This window comes from Rhinatrema bivittatum, chromosome 4 (assembly GCF_901001135.1).
Source record: "Rhinatrema bivittatum chromosome 4, aRhiBiv1.1, whole genome shotgun sequence".
In the NCBI taxonomy this organism is placed as follows: Eukaryota; Metazoa; Chordata; class Amphibia; order Gymnophiona; family Rhinatrematidae; genus Rhinatrema; species Rhinatrema bivittatum.
Window position 1 is genome coordinate 82,795,129 of NC_042618.1, and position 21,468 is coordinate 82,816,596.

Sequence of the window (21,468 nt, forward strand, 5' to 3'; positions counted from 1 at the left end):
AGGCGGATGGGAATGTGCAGGTAGGCCTCCGTTAAGTCCAGGGAGGCGAGAAACTCCCCCCGATGTACCGCCGCAATCACTGATCGGAGCGTTTCCATGCGGAACCGAACGACTCGAAGGGATTTGTTGACTTCCTTGAGGTCTAGGATAGGCCGGAAGGAACCGTCCTTCTTTGGCACGACGAAATAGATGGAATAGTGGCCCGAGCCCACCTCTCCGAAGGGCACGGGCGCAATAGCGCCAATCTCCCGGAGTCTGTCCAGAGTCAGCTGCACCACCCTTCTTTTGAGGTCCGAGCCACAGGGAGAAAAGTTGAACCTTCCCTGCGGGGGGCGGACAAATTCCAATGCGTAGCCGTGTTTTATGGTATCCAGGACCCACTGGTCCGAGGTGATCCGCGCCCACTTCGCGTAGAAAAACGTTAGCCGGCCCCCAATCCTGGGGACAGGGGAGTGGGCGAGACTGGCATCATTGTGAAGACTTGTTAGAGGGGTTCCCGGGTCCGGGAGTAGTGTGTGCGGGCCGACGCCCGCGAAAGGAGCGCGACCAGGGCTGAGACCTGGGGGCGGATGGCCGGGCGCCCGTCTGTGAAGTATCAGGCTTATTTGGTTTGGGGTAGTAACCGCCGTAACAAGCCAGCTACTCCCCGCTTTGTGAGTTCGAATCCTTTTTTCTTCTCCCCTGCTGTTGAAGCAGGGAGTTCCCTGTACGTACCTGGATCAGTCCAAACAGTGGGTTATGTCCCCAATCCAGCAGATGGAGTCAGCACAAGCTTCGAGGGGGCGTCACCATAAGTACTACTACCCCCTCTGCAGGAGTTCAGTATCTTCTGACTCCAGCAGATGCGAGTAGGGGAATCAGGCTTCTCCTCCTTTTCCTTCTTTCTCACTTCTTTTGCTTGATTATTTTGCTGCCTTTTTCTCTGGATCAAGTTTGTATCAAGTCTTGTATAAAGTTTAAAAAAAAAAAAAAGTAAAGCAGGGTCCTTTCACCTTTTGGGGAGTGACAATATCTCTCCTGTTTCTTTTCTGCAGCCGTGCTGTTTTCTTTGTCGTTGCAGCAGGGGTAAGTAAGTTTTATTCCTCTGTAGTTTTTCTTCACAGCACAGCTCCCGGTGCCCGCGAAAGCCGGTGGTGCCGGCCTCTTCGTTTTTCTTCACTCACCCGCGGCCATTTTGCAGCTCCTCGTGGGCTGCTGCCGCGCTTGGGAAAGACTTCTGGGGCGAGTTGTGTGGCCGGGAAGGCCCCCCCCGCGGCACCCTCCTGTAATTTCGGACAGCGGGCAGTGCGGGCCGCCCGGGCCCCCCCGCAGCGGCGCTTTCATGCGCGTGGCCCCCCCCCCCGAGGCTTTTGCTCTTTTTTGCCGCCGTTTTTCATCTCTCCCCCGGCGATCCCGATGCCGCGGCCGTCGCGCTGTGCGGCCTGCGGCGACCCGGGGTCCCGGATTTCCCGGGAGGGCATCTGTGCACGATGCCTTCCCGGGGGGGAAGGTACCTCACAGTCCCTGACTGAATTTTCTTTTTTGCCCGGGCGGCGCGGGCCGGCCGTGAATAAAACGAGAAGCTTAGGAGTGAGTGCCGAGGTGGTGACCTGGATTGCAAACTGGTTGACGGACAGAAGACAATGTGTGATGGTAAATGGAACTTTCTCTGAAGAGGGAGCGGTTTTAAGTGGTGTACCGCAAGGATCTGTGTTGGGACCGGTCCTGTTCAATATCTTTGTGAGCGACATTGCGGACGGGATAGAAGGTAAGGTTTGTCTTTTTGCGGACGACACTAAAATCTGCAACAGAGTGGACACGCCGGAAGGAGTGGAGAGAATGAGATGGGATTTAAGGAAACTGGAAGAGTGGTTGACGATATGGCAGCTGAGATTCAATGCCAAGAAGTGCAAAGTCATGCATATGGGGAGTGGAAATCCGAATGAACTGTATTCGATGGGGGGGGGGAAGGCTGATGTGCACGGAGCAGGAGAGAGACCTTGGGGTGATAGTGTCTAATGATATGAAGTCTGCGAAACAATGCGACAAGGCGATAGCAAAAGCCAGAAGAATGCTGGGCTGCATAGAGAGAGGAATACTGAGTAAGAAAAGGGAAGTGATTATCCCCTTGTACAGGTCCTTGGTGAGGCCTCACCTGGAGTACTGTGTTCAGTTCTGGAGACCGTATCTACAAAGAGACAAAGACAAGATGGAAGCGGTACAGACAAGGGCGACCAGGAAGGTGGAGGGTCTTCATCGGATGACATACGAGGAGAGATTGAAGAATCTAAATATGTACTCCCTGGAGGAAAGGAGGAGCAGGGGTGATATGATTCAGACTTTCAGATACTTGAAAAACTTTAATGATCCAAAGACAACAAACTTTCTTACCTGATAATTTTCGTTCCTGTAGTACCACGGATCAGTCCAGACACCTGGGTTGTGACTCCACACCAGCAGGTGGAGACAGAGCAAAACTTGTCGGGCTTCCCTACATATAGTAAGGTGCCACCCACAGCCTCTCAGTCTTACGTAATGTCAAAGCAAATTTAACAACCAAGCTAACTAACTAGACCGCCCAACCAGGGTCGGTTCAATAAACTCCCAGCCGGAACAGAACGTCCGTAACCAAGGGACAAGTGAACTATAACCCAACCTAAACAATTGAATCCACCGAGCGGACTCTCCGTTACTTCAGAACAAAACAGCATCTCGGGCGGAATCCTGGACTGATCCGAGGTACTACAGGAACGAAAATTATCAGGTAAGAAACTAATTTTCCTTTCCCTGTACGTACCCGGATCAGTCCAGACACCTGGGATGTACCAGAGCCAAATTACTGAGGGTGGGAACCAGAGAGTCCCGCTCGGAGTACTCTCTCTCCAAAACCCCCAGAATCCGCCGCCTGGACATCCAACCGATAATGTCTAGTGAAAGTGTGTAACGACTTCCAAGTCGCCGCTCTGCAGATTTCCTGAGGCGACACTTGAGAGGACTCCGCCCAAGAAGCGGCATGCGACCTTGTTGAGTGAGCCCGAAGGCCCACCGGGACCGGCTTCCCTCGTAGAAAGTACGCCGAAGCGATAGCCTCCTTGAGCCAATGCGCAATAGTTGTCCGGGAAGCCGCCCCACCCCTCTTTGGGCCAGAACACAACACAAAGAGGTGGTCGGAGACTCTGAACGGATTCGTGACCTCCAGGTAACGAAGGAGGACCCTACGCACATCGAGTTTCCAGAGTTCCCTCATCTCTGGACTGCTCTCATGCGGGAAAGCAGGAAGCTCCACCGACTGATTTAAATGAAAAGCAGATACTACCTTAGGCAAAAAGGAGGGAACCGTCCTCAGAGAAACTCCTGAATCTGAGATCCGTAAGAACGGCTCCCTACATGATAGAGCCTGTAACTCTGAAACTCGTCTCGCCGACGCCATGGCCACAAGGAAGACCGCCTTCAGCGTAAGATCCTTTAGTGTCGTCCGCCTTATCGGTTCAAACGGAGCCGAACACAAGGCGGAAAGAACCCAATTGAGGTTCCATGATGGACAGGGATGGTGTAACGGAGGACGTAAATGCTTAGCTCCTCGAAGAAACCGAGCTATGTCCGGGTGAAGGGCCAGGGACACCCCCTGCACCTTACCCCTGAGACAACCGAGGGCCGCCACCTGAACCTGAAGGGTACTACAAGATAGACCTTTAGAAAGACCCATCTGAAGAAAGGCAAGGACATCGGACACAGATGCTAACATAGTGTCCACCCTACGATTTCTGCACCAGTCCTCAAACACCGCCCAAACACGCACATAGGCTAAGGACGTAGACTGTTTCCTAGATCTCAACAAGGTGGCCACCACCGCATCCGAGTAGCCCTTTTTTAGCAAGCGCCTCCTCTTAAACGCCATGCCGCGAGACAGAAGTGATCCGCGTCCTCCAAACAAACGGGGCCTTGATGGAGGAGAGCTGCGGACCCCTGAAACCGCAGGGGAGGCCCCACCGCTAAGTGGAGCAGATCCGCAAACCAAGGTCTCCGTGGCCAATCCAGCGCTACCATAATCACGTCCGCCGGATGCAACTCTATCCGTCGCAGGACCTTGCCTATCAGGGGCCAAGGAGGGAACACGTACAGCAAGACGTCTGTGGGCCAGGGGAGCACCAGCGCATCGACTCCTTCGGCCCCTCGTTCTCTCCGTCGACTGTAAAACCGTGAAGCCTTCGTGTTCTGAGCGGTGGCCATCAGATCCATGTGTGGCGGACCCCACCTCTTGCAGATGAGGCGATACGCAACGTCCGCCAACTCCCATTCTCCGGGATCCAGGTGATGGCGACTGAGGAAGTCCGCCTGGACGTTGTTCACTCCAGCGATGTGAGATGCCGCGATGCTGCTGAGGTTCTGCTCCGCCCAGCCCATCAAGCGGTGTGCCTCCTCCGCCACTAGCTGGCTCCTTGTCCCCCCTTGGCGGTTGATGAACGCCACGGTTGTCGCATTGTCCGACAACACCCTGACCGCCTTTCCCCGGATCAAGGGAAGGAAGGATTGCAGCGCCAGCGTTACTGCCCTGGTCTCCAGACGATTGATGGACCACCGTGACTGAGCTCTGGACATTCGGTACAAGGACTGTCCTTGTACCGAATGTCCCAGGCAGACCGCTCCCCAGCCGGAGAGACTGGCATCTGTCGTGACCACCATCCAGTTGGGCACGAGTAAGGGAATTCCGCAAGTCAGATGGTCGGTATGGAGCCACCAGTGAAGACCGTCCCTTGCCTTGTCCGTGAGCGGCAGCGGGAGATGAAATTCCTCTGACACCGGCTTCCAACGGGAGAGCAATGCTGATTGCAACGGCCGCAGATGCGCAAACGCCCAGGGCACCAAAGCTAACGTCGATGCCATAGAGCCTATCACCATCAGGTAATCGCGGACCAGGGGCATACGGAGGGACAGCAAACGTCTCACTTGACTCTGCAGCTTGTGCACACGCTCCGAGGAGAGAGACACCTTGCCCTGTTTGGTATCGAAAAGCGCTCCCAGATACTCCAAGGACTGAGTGGGGACCAACCGACTCTTGGCCAGATTGACCACCCATCCGAGGGAGCGCAAGAGCTGTAGGACTCTGCCGACCGCCTGCCGACACTGTACTTCGAACTTTGCTCGGATGAGCCAGTCGTCCAGATAAGGATGCACCAGCCATCCTTCCCTCCGAAGCTGGGCTGCCACCACCACCATAACCTTGGTAAAGGTACGGGGAGCGGTGGCGAGACCGAAGGGGAGAGCTCTGAATTGGTAGTGCCTGCCCAACATGCAAAACCTGAGGAACCTCTGATAGGACGGCTGAATGCCTATATGAAGATATGCTTCGGTGAGATCCAACGACGCCAGGAATTCCCCCGGCCGCACCGAGGCCACTACCGACCGGATCGTCTCCATTTTGAAACGTGGAATGCGAAGACACCTGTTCACCCCTTTCAAATCCAAAATTGGTCTGAACGTGCCCTCTTTCTTTGGTACGATGAAATAAATGGAGTACCGGCCCTGTCGTTGCTGCTCGGGAGGCACGGGAGTTATTGCGCCCAGGGCATCCAGTCGCCGAAGAGTTTGCCTTACCGCTGCGCGCTTGCTGCAGCCCCTGCACGGGAACACGAGAAACTTGTCTACAGGAACTCTTACAAAATCTAAGGCGTAACCTTATCACGCTGAGGACCCACTGGTCCGATGTTATTTTGGTCCACTCCTCGGAAAACAACGTCAACCTGGCTCCTACGTTCGGCACATCCGCCCGAACCTGGGCCGAGGAATGGACCGCCCTCGTTTCATTGGGGCCCCTTGGACCCTGCTCCCACCGAGGGTCCACTCTGCCTTCCAAACTTTCTACTCCGAAAGGACTGAGGCCAAGAAGACGTTCTTGTTAACTTCGTGGACCCTTGGGCCGGTCAGGACGAAAAGATGGTACGCTGTGACGGAACACAGTAGACGTCCTGAGCGGGAGGCGGTCGAACGGCCAGGAAGGAGGCTTGGGCAGTGGACCAAGGTGGAGCCCTATGCAACCAAGGGCTCGGCTGTGGAGCAGAGAATGAAAGATGTTGGGCCCAGGATCTGAAGACCTTCACCCTGGAGACCGGTACCCCCCCGAGAGGAGCTCGTAGGAGTCCGGCCGCTGGGACTTTTGGAGATTCGCCCTGGAAGCCGGAGCCCCCCCAGGAGGAGCCCGTAGAGGCCCGGCTGCTGGGACTTAGGAGAATCTTCGGGCCCGTGGAGAGGAGCGTGGAGGAACACTGATGGGTCCAAGACGGGGTCCAGGAGACAAGCCGAAGGGACTGGACAGAAGCGAGGTCGAGAGTCAAGCCGGGTCGGAGCCAAGAATCAGGAGCGGAAGCCAAAGGCGGAGGAGCAGGCGGAAGCGTAGTCAGGAGTCGGACCGGGTTGGAACCAAGGGATCAGGAGTCAGCTGGGTCAGCAGGAGAAGAAACAGTGGAACGCAGCAACTAGGAGACAGGGAGTACCTGAGGAACCTCGTTGCAAGGCAGGGATATGCTGCAGCTGCAGGGCTTAAGTAGCCCTGCAGCGTCTGACGTCATCCGGGGCAGAGTCAAGGTTTTCCCGCGCTGGCCCCTTTAAGGCTGAGGAGCCTGCGCGCGTGCGCGCCTAGGGGGCGGGGCCAGCCGCGGGAGGACGCCGGCTGCTCCTCCGGAGCAGGAGCGTGGCGTGGGAGGCCTGTGTAGGCCCGGGGACGTCGGGGCCGTGCCGCGGGTAAGTGCCGGTCCCGGGGGCGACCCGGGATCGCAACAGTTCTGGAGGAGGCGGGCCTGTAGGACGGACCGGACGATCTCTGCGGCCGCGATCTTCTATTCCCCCGAAATCGGGTCCGATTGGCAAAGGAAGTGCGAGCCCTGGGCCTGTCCTCCGGTAGTCGAAAAGCCTTGTTTTCTCCGAGCGACTGCATCAGGTCATTCAGCTGTTTACCAAACAATAATCTTCCCTTAAAAGGCAGCGCGCCTAGGTAAGCTTTTGAAGAGCCATCCGCCGCCCAATTGCGAAGCCAGAGGAGTCGGCGAGCAGCAACCGCTGAAACCATGGACCTGGCCGAAGTGCGCAGCAGGTCATACAGAGCATCCGCACTGTATGCGATCACCGCCTCCAGGTGATCCACCTGCGCCGATTCCTCTTCCGAGAGCCCCGCATTGGCCTGCAGTACCTGAGCCCAGCGAAGTCCCGCCCGCAAGGCAAAATTACTACAAATAGCCGCACGGACTCCCAGAGCCGAGACCTCAAAAACCTTTTTAAGCTGCAGTTCCAGCTTCCTGTCCTGGATATCCTTGAGCGCCGTGGCCCCTGTGACAGGAATCGTTGATCTCTTCGTCACCGCCAACACCGCTGCGTCCACTCTAGGAAGGTGGCGGAGGAGGTCCAACGTATCCTCCGGTAGCGGATACAGCCTGTCCATGGCTTTGCTCACCTTAAGGCCCAACTCCGGGGTATCCCATTCTCTGAAAAGTATATCGGATGCCGAAAAATGGAATGGGATAGCCACTGCCGGACCAGAGAGGCCCAACAGCACTGGGTCCATATTGGCTCCCTGCCGGGTCTCTACCGGCGGAGCCTCCACACCCAGCTCCTGAAGAATGGCCGGAATGAGCGGTGCTAGTTCCTCTTTTCGGAATAACCGGACCACGTTAGGATCGTCGCCGTCCACCCCTGGTGCCCGGCTGGCCTGGACCCTCTGCATCCGGTTCATCTGCCCCCCCCAGGGGCTGAACCGACGGATCCGCTTCCTCCGAATCTGTAGACTCGCTGTCCGGGACCTGAGGTGCGCCCCTCACCAGGTAGGTCCGAGGTTCCTCTGGGTCTCTCTGCAGCCTTCCTCTTCCGGGGTCCTGGATGGTCCTCCGAACCCCTCGACGCCTTCTTTCTGGAACGCTTACATTTTAAAACCTTGCGCAAGAGAAGCGCAAAATCCTCTGAAAAGGAAGCCTCCGACCCAGAGGACCCCTCGTCCGCACGGTCCTCCGCAGGTGATGCGGCCCCCCCAGGGGAGCCGCCCCTGGGTGGCCGCTGCTGCGGGGAAAGCGTAGCAGGTACGCCGCCATTACCGGCAGCTCTCCGCGTGGCCTCCTGCACTGCCCCCAAAATGGCCGCCGTTCCCGTGCTAAGCGGGAACGTGTCAGCACAGCCTTCACCGCGCTGGCTCCCCCGCGGCGGCGATCGCGCCCTCCGAGAACGGCCCCCCCCCGACCGACCACGGACGGCCCCTCGCCGCCCGAAACGCAGGAAGAGCACACCCCATCGTGCGACAAGAAGAGCCCCTAGGCATCCCCCCTGACGTGCCAAAAAGGAACAGCAGAAAAATCAATTAAATTAAATTAAATTAAATTAAATTAAAGCAAGAACCTGTGATCCGCGGCGAGGACGGAAGGAACGGAGAGCCGGCGAGGTCAGAAAAATAAACTGTACACTTTTTTTTTTTTTTTTACTTGCACTGAAGTTGCGCTGTCCCCGGTCCTGATGTCCTGCTCCCGCGGGGTGAGTGAACCGGGCTCCCCGGTGTCACCCCCGACGCTGCTGCCTGGAAAGGCCGGGCCCTCGACCCTCAGCAGCGGCCTCGACCAGGGGAGGATGGTCCCCTCAGGACCTTACAACCCCCCTGGGAGGCGTCCAGGATGAGGGAGACTTCCAATCTTCTGCCTTCTTCTTTTTTTTTTTTTTTTTTAAAATTTCCAACAAAACCTAACAAAAAAATCCCTGACTATCTAACTTCACCCAGGGATCCCAGAGGCTGTGAGTGACCCTGTCCCAGCTGCTGGAGACAGAGAAAGACTGAGAGGCTGTGGGTGGCACCTTACTATATGTAGGGAAGCCTGACAAGTTTTGCTCTGTCTCCACCTGCTGGTGCGGAGTCACAACCCAGGTGTCTGGACTGATCCGGGTACGTACAGGGAACAAACCTTTTCCGTCAGAAAAAAATCAGCAGAACCAGAGGTCACGAGCTGAGGCTCCAGGGAGGAAGACTAAGAACCAATGTCAGGAAGTATTTCTTCACGGAAAGGGTGGTAGATGCCTGGAATGCCCTTCCGGAGGAAGTGGTGAAGTCTAAAACTGTGAAGGACTTCAAAGGTGCGTGGGATAAACACTGTGGATCCATCAAGTCTAGAGGACGTGAATAAAGAGGAGGCAGCAAAACACTGCACGGAGCGGCAGTAGCCACAGAGGCATTCACGGAGCGGGATGCCAGTAGTTGGTGTTCCACCTTCACGGAGTGGAAGGATGGAGGACTGCCATCTCCAAAAAAAAACCAGGGGTGGATAAGAGTATGGGGCAGGGGTGTGGCCTGCTTGTTTGCAGCGGTTGCTACCCCTAATTGAGCTGGATGTTCACTTGGATGCAGATCCGGCGCTGCTCTCTACATTGGTGGTGGGGTGGAGGGGAATTAGGGCTGGAGGGTACTGGAAGCCAATAGTAACAGGTGGGAGAGAGAAAAAGGACAAAAAAAAAAAAAGGATAAAGTGCGTAGCTTGCTGGGCAGACTGGATGGGCCGTTTGGTCTTCTGCCGTCATTTCTATGTTTCTATGTAGACTAAAGAGGTTAGGACTTTTCAGCTTGGAGAAGAGACGGCTGAGGGGGGATATGATAGAGGTGTTTAAAATCATGAGAGGTCTAGAACGGGTAGATGTGAATCAGTTATTTACTCTTTCGGATAATAGAAAGACTAGGGGGCACTCCATGAAGTTAGCATGGGGCACATTTAAAACTAATCGGAGAAAGTTCTTTTTTACTCAACGCACAATTAAACTCTGGAATTTGTTGCCAGAGGATGTGGTTAGTGCAGTTAGTGTAGCTGTGTTTAAAAAAGGATTGGATAAGTTCTTGGAGGAGAAGTCCATTACCTGCTATTAAGTTCACTTATAGAATAGCCACTGCCATTAGCAATGGTTACATGGAATAGACTTAGTTTTTGGGTACTTGCCAGGTTCTTGTGGCCTGGATTGGCCACTGTTGGAAACAGGATGCTGGGCTTGATGGACCCTTGGTCTGACCCAGTATGGCATTTTCTTATGTTCTTATGAAATGGAAGTGAATGCTTCTATTTGCACCTAATCATCAGTTATGTAATCTGCTATATTCAATGCAACGCTTATATTTAGACCTAAAGTGACAAACCAGCCACATAAGGACCAAAGAAGTGCCCTGCTGGCTCAGAGCAAGGTCCATCAGGCCCAGCATCCTGTCTCTGACAGTGGCCGGTCTGGGTCCCATAAAGCAGATGTGCAAACTGTCAAGCCAAGAAAATGTCTCAACTCTAAACACATAAATACCTTCCAAATCCTACAGAGAGCAAGAAGAAAAGAAAGGAGAGTAAAAGTGATCCAAACCCCACAGAAGAAGCAAGAGAGAGAGAGAGAGAGATAGAGAGAGAGGGAGAGGGCGCAGGTGGGTGTAGGAGTGAGAGAGAAGGTGGTCCTGCACGCTTGGGTCTTACTTGTAAGTCTTGGTTCTGTCCAACCAGAGTCCACAGACGATGGCTCCAAGCATTCCAGACACGGTGATTGTCAGACCGATCCTACCAGCATTGACCTCCTCACCCTAATAATGACATGACACATTAGAAACAAGACATAGCATACACACACACAAGGCAGAAGCACGAGGTACGGGAGACAGTGTGGGAGCACCAGCTGCAGAGAGCTGGGCGGGGGCGGAGGGATGTTTGATCATGGGGAACGGTGACAGAGAGCCAGCTGCCAGGGGCGTCACTGTCAGGGCCCTCAGGGGTCAGGCAATGCAGAGAAAATGACAGCACCAGCAAGATGTACCGGAAAGTGATGGAGGACCATGCGATTCAACAGCGTGGACAGTGAGTAAAAGGCTCCAGTATTCAACCCTGAAAAGAAAAAGAAACCAATAATGAAAAGAGCACGAGGCATGTACACTGTGTTCCAGGACTTTGTAAGGACTGGTGCAGGAGAAGCATGCAGAATGTATAACATTAAAGTTTTACAGCATACAGGATCAAACACTTAAGGACAGGGTGGGAGAGGGCACTAGAGATCTTGCTGCTGAGTGGATAGATATAAGAAAATTACTTCTTACCTGCTAATTTTCGTTCATGTAGTACCAAGAACATAAGAACATAAGAAATTGCCATGTTGGGACAGACCAAGGGTCCATCAAGCCCAGCATCCTGTTTCCAACAGTGGCCAAACCAGGCCATAGAACCTGGCAATTACCCAAACACTAAGATCCCATGCTAATGATGTAATTAATAGCAGTGGCTATTCTCTAAGAAAACTTGATTAATAGCTGTTAATGGACTTCTCCTCCAGGAACTTATCCAAACCTTTTTTGAACCCAGCTACACTAACTGCACTAACCACATCCTCTGGCAACAAATTCCAGAGCTTTATTGTGCGTTGAGTGAAAAAGAATTTTCTCCAATTAGTCTTAAATGTGTTACTTGCTAACTTCATGGAATGCCCCCTAGTCCTTCTATTATTCGAAAGTGTAAATAACCGAGTCACATCTACTCGTTCAAGACCTCTCATGATCTTAAAGACCTGTATCATATCCCCCCCTCAGCCGTCTCTTCTCCAAGCTGAACAGCCCTAACCTCTTCAGCCTTTCTTCATAGGGAAGCTGTTCCATCCCCTTTATCATTTTGGTTGCCCTTCTCTGTACCTTCTCCATCGCAACTATATCTTTTTTGAGATATGGCGACCAGAATTGTACACAGTATTCAAGGTGCGGTCTCACCATGGAGCGATATAGAGGCATTATGACATTTTCCGTTCTATTAACCATTCCCTTCCTAATAATTCCTAACATTCTGTTTGCTTTTTTGACAGCTGCTGCACACTGAGCCGACGATTTTAAAGTATTATCCACTATGATGCCTAGATCTTTTTCCTGGGTGGTAGCTCCTAACATGGAACCTAACATCGTGTAACTACAGCAAGGGTTATTTTTCCCTATATGCAACACCTTGCACTTGTCCACATTAAATTTCATCTGCCATTTGGATGCCCAATCTTCCAGTCTTGCAAGGTCCTCCTGTAATGTATCACAGTCTGCCAGTGATTTAACTACTCTGAATACTTTTGTATCATCCACAAATTTGATAACCTCACTCGTCGTATTCCTTTCCAGATCATTTATATATATATTGAAAAGCACCGGTCCCAATACAGATCCCTGAGGTACTCCACTGTTTACCCTTTTCCAATGAGAATATTGACCATTTAATCCTACTCTCTGTTTCCTGTCTTTTAACCAGTTTGTAATCCACGAAAGGACATCGCCTCCTATCCCATGACTTTTTAGTTTTCGTAGAAGCCTCTCATGAGGGACTTTGTCAAACGCCTTCTGAAAATCCAAATACACTATATCTACCGGTTCACCTTTATCCACATGTTTATTAACCCCTTCAAAAAAATGAAGCAGATTTGTTAGGCAAGACTTCCCTTGGGTAAATCCATGTTGACTGTGTCCCATTAAATCATGTCTTTCTATATGCTCTACATTTTTGATCTTGAGAATAGTTTCCACTATTTTTCCCGGCACTGAAGTCAGGCTCACTGGTCTATAATTACCCGGATCGCCCCTGGAGCCTTTGTTAAATATTGGGGTTACATTGGCCACCCGCCAGTCTTCAGGTACAATGGATGATTTTAATGATAGGTTACAAATTTTAACTAATAGATCAGAAATTTCATTTTTGAGTTCCTTCAGAACCCTAGGATGCATACCATCCGGTCCAGGTGATTTGCTACTCTTTAGTTTGTCAATCTGGCCTACTACATCTTATTTATTTATTTATTTATTTATTTATTTAAGGATTTATATACCGGAGGTTCCTGTATAATATACATATCACCCCGGTTTACAATGAACAGTAACTATCGCTTCAAGTTAGCGGTTTACAATGAACATGGTTAATCCAAATAACAGGAAAATATATATAATAATGTTAACAATTAAGAAGTAATAATAAATAGATAAAATAACAATTAATAAATAAATAAAAATAAATAACTAACAGTAAACATCCATGAAAAAATAACAGTAAATAAAATAACAAGTTATGTGAAATATGCTGGGGTAAATGGATGATATGTGACTGACTTTCTACCTGCTCTTAGCTCTGCGGGAATGCTTGTTTAGATAACCAAGTCTTAAGTGATTTCGTTCAGTTCGTCTGAGTCATCACCCCTGAAAACCATCTCCGGAACTGGTATCTCCCCAACATCCTCATTAGTAAACACGGAGGCAAAGAATTCATTTAGTCTTTCTGCAATGGCCTTATCTTCCCTAAGAGCCCCTTTAACCCCTCTGTCATCTAATGGTCCAACCGACTCCCTCACAGGTTTCTTGCTTTGGATATATTTTAAAAAGTTTTTATTATGAGTTTTTGCCTCTATGGCCAACTTCATTTCAAATTCTCTCTTCGCCTGTCTTATCAATGTTTTACACTTAACTTGACAATGCTTATGTTTTATCCTATTTTGAAGAACAATGGCTTCATGATCATCCATATCAGTGTCATTTACTGGTGTGGAAAAGGTACATTGATGACGTTTTTGTATTATGGAAAGGGAATGAAGACTTTTTGCATCATTTTTAGATTGGCTGAATGCTTTAAATTGCCATCTTAAATTTACTGCCACCATTGAAACTTATTCTATCACATTTTTGGATATAAGAATTACCATCATTGATGGGAAATTTGTTACATCGCTTTTCCGGAAACCAGTTACCAGGCGGTCCTCACGTCCACTAGCCACCCTGCTATCTACATTTCTAATAATTGAATCACCAACTATGATGGCCGGCCTAACCCTTCCCTCCTGGGCAGTAGCCCTGGGAGATTTGTCCTCAGTGCGAGAGAACAATACATCACCTGGAGAGCAGGTCCTTGCTACAGGATCACTTCCTGCTACACCAGGGTGATGTTCTCCTATTGGGAGACCTTTCTGATCCAAGGCAGCACTGGGGCTGCCAGAATGGATTTGGGACTTGGCTACTATGTCCCTGAAGGTCTCGTCAATGTACCTCTCTGTCTCCCTCAGCTCTTCCAAGTCTGCTACTCTAGCCTCCAGAGATCGGACTCGTTCCCTGAGAGCCAGGAGCTCTTTGCACCGAGTGCACACATACAATCTCTCACCGGCGGGTAAAAAATCATACATGTGACACTCAATGCAAAAGACTGGAAAGCCCCCCTCTTGCTGCTGGACTACTGCCTTCATCTTAGTATTATTGAGTTCCTAGTTAAGTTTAGGATAATAAGGGAGTTGGAATGAGAGTACTTTAAATTTACAGGTGAATTTAGTAATTAATCAGCTAGTGTCCTACAAGGGGATAATTAAACTTTCAATAAGGGCTGGTACAATATTATGTTTTAGATAAGACCCTGATTGATTTTTAATGAGAAAGTGTCTTGTGCCTAAAAATCAGGGGTTGAGTGGGTGGGAAAGACAGACACTAGAATTAACTATCTCTGGCTTGCTTATTACTTCAGACACACACAAACTCTAAAGAATATATCCCTTAATTTCACCGTTCACCAAACTTTTATAAACCCAAAGATTTCTGAAAACTATACTTACCAAACCATGGTTAAATTAATCTTCACTCATTCAAAAGAGGGAAGCTGGGCTGTGGAAGTCAATCCCTGGATCGCTCGCGGTGACCTCTGGACTCCTCTCCCGGGGGATGCTGGGAGCAGTATGCAGATGAGCCTTCCGGTCCTCCTCTACTGCAAACCTTGCGGGGCCTCTGGAAGCTGGGCTGTGGAAGTCAATCCCTGGATCGCTCGCGGTGACCTCTGGACTCCTCTCCCAGGGGATGCTGGGAGCAGTATGCAGATGAGCCTTCCGGTCCCTCCTCTACTGCAAACCTTGCGGGGCCTCTGGAAGCTGGGCTGTGGAAGTCAATCCCTGGATCGCTCGCGGTGACCTCTGGACTCCTCTCCCGGGGGATGCTGGGAGCAGTATGCAGATGAGCCTTCCGGTCCTCCTCTACTGCAGTTCAGTTCAGACGGTGGGTTATGTCCCCCGTCCAGCAGATGGAGTCAGACAAGGCTTCGAAGGGTGCTGACATAAGTACGTGTGCACCCTCTGCAGGAGCTCAGTATAGAGAATATCAAAGCCAACACAACCACATACCAAGGATGGATCAAGAGTTACAATCATAAAGAATATCACAACTAAGGCAACTGGTGCCAGAACTGAAACTTGCAGAATGAACTAAATAACAGACTCGTGGGTTGAACAGGCTCTAGAAGACTAGCATAACTAAAACAAGAAGAAACAGAGTGCAGTGAATAGATCGAGCAGGGAAGAAAGAACCCCGGAAAGCCCCATAATCAAGAGGCGGGCATCTGGACTGATCCTTGGTACTACAGGAATGAAAATTAGCAGGTAAGAAGTAATTTTCTTTTCCCTGTACGTACCAGGATCAGTCCAGACGGTGGGATGTACCAAAGCTTCCTTACACCGGGTGGGCCCTTGAAAGCCCTGCTCAAATGACTTGGTCGCCAAAATATCCAGAGGACAACGACGGTAGATGCAATCTGTAATGTCGTGCAAAGGTATGAAGAGACTTCCAAGTCGCCGCCCGGCAGATCTCTTAGGAGGAAACAGACTGTACTTCGGCCCAGGATGCAGCCTGAGAATGGAGAGAGTGCGCTTTAACACCCAGTGGAGGATTCCAACCCGTACCTATGTACGCTGTGACTATTGCTTCCTTAAGCCATCTTGCAATCGTCGTCTTCGAGGCCTGGGAACCCTTCCTCGGTCCCGACCACAACACTAACAAGGGGTCTGAGACTCGAAAATCATTAGTGACCTCCAAGTAGCGAATGAGAACACGCCTGACATCCAGAGAACGAAGGTGACCCGATTCCCCCGCTGAGAAGGACGGGAGCTCGACCGTCTGATTCAGGTGAAAAGACGAGACGACTTTGGGTAGAAAGGAGGGCACTGTGTGTAGCGAAACCCCTGAATCCGTGAACCGGAGATAGGGTTCTCTGCAGGAGAGTGCTTGAAGTTCCGAGATGCGGTGTGCGGAATTTATGACCACCAGGAAGACAGTCTTGAGCGTGATATCTTTAATGGTGGCGTTGCGTTGAGGCTCGAAAGGAGGGCCCGCCAGAGACCGGAGTACCAAATTAAGACTCCAAGAAGGGAACGGATCCCTGACCGGGGGCCGTAGATGTTTTGCCCCTTTGAGGAAACGGGCTATATCCGGCTGTCCCAAGAGAGAGGACTGGACTGCGTACTGAAGGAGCGAGCCCAGGGCAGCGACCTGAACTCTCAAGGAATTGAAGGCGAGTCCTTTATCCAAACCGTCTTGAAGGAACGCCAGAATCTGAGGAACCGAGGCCCTTGAGATATGGGTATCATGCGCTGTGCACCAAGCCTCAAAAACCTTCCAGACCCGCACATAGGCAGCCGAAGTCGAGGTTTTCCGGGCCTTGAGGAGAATTGAGACTACTGCATCAGGGTATCCTTTGCGTCGGAGGCGGCACCGTTCAAAAGCCAGGCCGCAAGACAGAAGCGTCTGCCTGGTCGAAAAATACTGGCCCCTGATGAAGCAATCGCGGAAGATGGCCCAACCGGATCGGGCCGTCCACTGCCAGATGGAGCAGATCTGCAAACCAAGGGCGCCGTGACCACTCGGGAGCCACCAGAATGACGGGACCCCGATGAAACTCTATTCTCCGAATGACCTTGCCCACGAGAGGATAGATGCCTATAGTCTTTTTCAATATCTTTATTGAAGTGGAGACACAAGGGTAGCCCTACTCTGGCCGAGTCGGGCTACCCTTGTGTCTCCACTTCAATAAAGATATTGAAAAAGACTATAGGCATCTATCCTTTTGTTCATCCTGACGGCTTTTATAGATCGCCTTCCTTTGTGCTTTTTGGGTCCTTGGCCCACGAGAGGCCAGGGGGGAAAAGCGTAGAGTAGAACGTGGTCCGGCCAGGGGAGCACTAGAGCGTCTACTCCTTCCGCCCCGCGCTCTCGCTGGTGGCTGAAGAACCAAGCTGCTTTAGTGTTGAGGGATGTCGCCATGAGGTCCAGTCATGGTGTCCCCCAGCGATGCCGAAGGAGATGCATGGCTTCGGAGAGGGACCACTCCCCGGGGTCCAGTTGCTGACGACTCAGGTAGTCGGCCTGAATGTTGTCTACGCCCGCAATGTGCAACGCTGCCAGGCGCGCTACGTGCTTTTCTGCCCACGACATAAGGCAGGCCGTTTCAAGCAACACGTGCTGGCTCTTCGTGCCTCCTTGGCGATTGATATACGCAACAGTTGTCGCGTTGTCCGATAGGATCCTCACCGCTCGATTCTGCACCAAGGGTAAGAAATGCATGAGAGCCAGATGCACTGCCCTTGTTTCCAGGCGATTGATCGGCCAGGTCACTTGCTCCTTCGTCCACAGCCCCTGTGCTGAACTCCGGTGGCATACTGCCCCCCAGCCGGATAGACTGGCATCGGTGGTGACCACCACCCAATCCAGTGTCTCGAGAGAAACGCCTTGGGCCAGATGACGTGGTTCCAGCCACCAGTCCAGGCTGTCCTTGGCAGACTGAGGGAGAGGAAGCACCAGCTGGTAATCCTGAGAGACTGGTTTCCAGCGAGAGAGCAGGGCCGCTTGCAAGGGGCGGAGGTGCGCAAAGGCCCATGGGACGAGATCGATTGTGGAGGCCATGGAACCCAAGAGCTGCAGATAGTCCCAGGACGTGGGATCTGGTAGCACAGAAAAACGCTGTATCTGCTCCCGGAGGGATTGGGCCTTGTCCGGGCGTAGGAAGACCTTGCCCTGAAGCGTATCGAAGTGTGCTCCCAAAAATTCCAAGTGCTGCAAGGGGGTGAGGGAGCTCTTGGCAAATTTCACCACCCAGCCAAGGGACCGGAGAAGATGGACGACCCTGGAGACCGCCGACTGCCCCTGGGAGAAGGACTTTGCTCGAATGAGCCAGTCGTCCCGGTAGGGGTGGACTAGGATCCCCTCCCGTTTCAGAGCGGCCGCAACTACCACCATGATCTTTGTGAACGTCTGTGGGGCGGTCGCCAGCCCGAAGGGGAGGGCTTGGAACTGAAAGTGCCGGTTCAGAATCTTGAAGCGAAGAAACCTCTGATGTGCCTTGAGAATGGGGATGTGGAGATAGGCCTATGTCAGGTCGAGAGAGGCAAGGATTTCCCCTTGATGTACTGCCGCAATCATGGAACGCAGGGTCTCCATGCAGAAACGGAGAACCCTTAAGGACTTGTTGACCTCCTTGAGATCCAGGATTGGGCGGAAGGAGCCGTCCTTTTTGGGTACGACGAAGTAGATTGAATAATGGCCTGAGCCCACCACTCCGAAGGGGACGGGAGCGATGGCCCCGAGGCTCAGAAGTCTGTCCAAGGTCTGTTGCACTGCCAGTCTCTTGAGGCTCGATCCCCAAGGCGAGAAGAGAAACCTGTCCCTTGGGCGGCGGGCAAACTCCAAAGCGTAGCCGTTCTTTATGGTCTACAATTTTTATTGGTTTTATCCGAATGTTCACATTAACAGCCATATACTGTATGCAGGTTTGGTTCTTACCTTTATACAATAAGATAAAACCCCTTCGAACCGGTACTCCGGTCATCAGATAATCCCCCATCCCCATCCCCGTGTATAAGAAGCTGCCTCCAGTCCCCGGAATTGGGTAACCAACCAGGATCAGAACAATGTTCTCATCATCCAATTAAGTCCAAGAACAGGCCCAACAGCCTCAATATGTGCCAGGCTGACACCTGCTGGCTCTGCTGAATCTCTTCCATGATGGTCATCAAGGTAATGGCCCTTTGACGAAGCAGGAAGACCTTGGCCTGAGCCATGTCTAGCAGGCTCCTATGATGTCCAATTGAATTGACGGGCTGAGATGGAACTTTGGGTAGTTGAGAACAAACCCTAGTGACGTCAACATCTGGATGGTAAAGCACATGGACCTGGCAGCCCTTGCCTGAGATGTGCTCTTGACAAGCTAATCGTCCAGATAAGGGAAAACATGCATTCCCAGCCTGTGGAGATGCACTGTCACCATGGCCAGGCACTTTGTGAAGACCTGTGGGACTAATGCTAGGCCAAATGGCAACACTCAGTACTGGAAGTGCTGCTTTCCCACTACGAATCGGAGGTACTTCCTGTGACCCGGAAATATCTCGATATGAGTGTATGTGTCCTTTAGATAGAGGGAGCATAGCCAGTCCCCTTCTTGTAAAAGGGGGATTAAAGCATCCAAGGAAACCATCTTGAACGTTTCTTTTTTTAGAATCTTCAGGCCCTTAGGCCTGAGATGGGACGGAGTCCTCCTGCTCTCTTTGGAATCAGGAAGTACCTGGAGAAGAATCCCCGCCCTCTTTGCCTTGGTGGTACGGGCTTGACTGCTCTGGCCATTAAGAGGGAGGAAAGCTCCACTAGTAGCACTCCTGATGCGCTACCGGCCCCCAAAACAAACATGAAGAGCAACTTGGCAGGTCAACTAATAGATTCAATTGGTACCTTTGGATGATGGAAAGAACCCACTGGTCCGAGGTTATACTGGGCCACTGGTTCGCAAAGAACAGTAGCCTGCCCTCGACCAGAGGATCCACTGTCCCGGGTTTGGGCGACTGGCCTACACTCACTACGACCCAGTCAAAACTCCATCCCTGGAGTTGGCTGAAGCACCGGCTGGGGCTTGGGGGCTCTCTGCTGCCTGATAGTGTTGACAGGAGCAAGGGGGAGGAGGATAGTACTTCCTTAGGCAAAAGAAAGAATTATTTGGCCCCAATCTCATCACTCTCCTAGAAGAGGAGGACAGATCCGGCGTGCTGGCGGAGAGTTGTTGAAGGTTTTCATGCTAGTCCCAATGATGGGCCATGGCGTCCATCACCCTGTCTCCAAAGAGATTCTCCCCAGTACATGGCACGTCAGTGAGTCGTTCCTGTACCTCTAGTCAGAGATCCAAAGCCTGCAGCCATGATATTCTGCAGGCACAGATTCCCACTGCAGAAACTCTCGATACCATTTCGAAAACATTGTAGGTTGCTTGGACCTTGTGTTTTCCATACTCCAGGCCTTTATGAACCAGCGACATGAGGGTGTCCTGCTGCTGTTGAGGCAGCTGCTCAGTCACCTCCTGCACCTGCCTCCAGATGTCCTGACCCGTGTAGAGTTGGTTGGCAGCAATGAGGGCAATGAGCATGGCACCTTGAAACACCTTCCTCCCAAGAGTGTCATAAGAACATAGGGATGTGCCATACTGGGTCAGATCAAAGGTCCATCAAACCCAGTATCCTGTTTCCAGCAGTGGCCAATCCTAATCATAAGCAACTGGCAAGTACCCAAACATTAGATAAATCAAAATCTAATATTGCTTATTAATTTCTTTAATAGCAGTTTATGGATTTTTCCTCTACGAACCTATCCAAACCTTTTCTAAACCCAATTACACTAACTGCTGTAACCACATTCTCTGGCAATGAATTCCAGAGCTTAACTATGGACCTTTCTTGAGGTCCGAGAGAGGGTGGGGCAGCTGATGCTTATCGAATCCGGCAGCCTTCTGGATGAGGTAGACCCTATTCACCTTCTTATTAATGAGAGACACTGTGAGGGGATGTTCTCATATCCCTCAGCAGCAGCTCAAGGATCTTGTGCACTAAGACCGCCACAATCTCCTTAGGAGGCTCCACAAACTGGAGGATCTCAAGCATTTTGTGCCTGGCATCCTCCTCCATTAATAACTGGAATGGGAAGGCTTCCACCATCACCCTCTCAAACCCTGCAAAGGACAAATCGACAGGCGGAGACTTCCTTTGCTCCTCTGGAGGACAAGGCTTTGATGGGAGACCCTCGGAGCCCTTGAAGGAGGACTTCAAAGCATCATCCCCCCTGGAGTCATAGGTTCCTTATCCTCACTGTAAGCAATAGGCGATGGGTCCCTAGGTGCTTGGCCTTTGTCCAGAGGTGCAGACACCAGTAAAACTGGATGGTAGGCAGCAGGCCTTGGCATCTCTGTCTGCCTCAGTGGAGCTTCCTCTTCAGAGGAACTGGCAACGAACATCGTATCAGGAGGCCTCAGTGCTCCACCAGGCACCGATGCTGTCCTGGGAACCAATGCCAGCTGAGTCGGTAATGCACCAATGAGCACATTGAGCTTCTCCAGAAGCAGTACAAGGATGGACGGCACCAGGTCCGATGCTGTCAATGCCACAGGACTGAAGCCCTGCAGCACCCAGTCCACTGCCTGCTGGACTCGGCACTCCAGCTCCTCCTCAAATGTTGCCAATGCCAACACTGACTGAGAGGAAGGAGGATGGCCAGGTTTTCTTCAGACCCTTGAAGTGGATCAGTGACCGGTATCATAACTAGTGGAGACCGTTGCAACCCCCGGCACCAATGGAGGACTGGCACGCCTTGCTACAGGGTCACTTCAGGGGCTTTGCAGCAAAAGCCGGAGCATCCCCATGCCTGGTACCATGTGCTGACGTGGACTG

The 21,468-nt window shown here is 51.7% G+C and overlaps 1 protein-coding gene across 3 annotated transcripts in view; it reads right to left on the bottom strand.

Annotated features, from left to right (window-relative positions):
- LOC115089935 (feline leukemia virus subgroup C receptor-related protein 2-like) overlaps nucleotides 1-21,468 on the bottom strand; it is a 154,762-nt gene that overhangs the window by 40,533 nt on the left and 92,761 nt on the right. For all 3 annotated transcript variants that reach the window (XM_029598399.1, XM_029598397.1, XM_029598398.1), the window contains exons 4-5: nucleotides 10,777-10,844; nucleotides 10,443-10,546 (exon numbers count right to left, since the gene is read on the bottom strand). In XM_029598399.1, coding sequence (XP_029454259.1) covers nucleotides 10,443-10,546; nucleotides 10,777-10,844 — 172 coding nt within the window. The remainder of the gene's footprint in view (nucleotides 1-10,442; nucleotides 10,547-10,776; nucleotides 10,845-21,468) is intronic.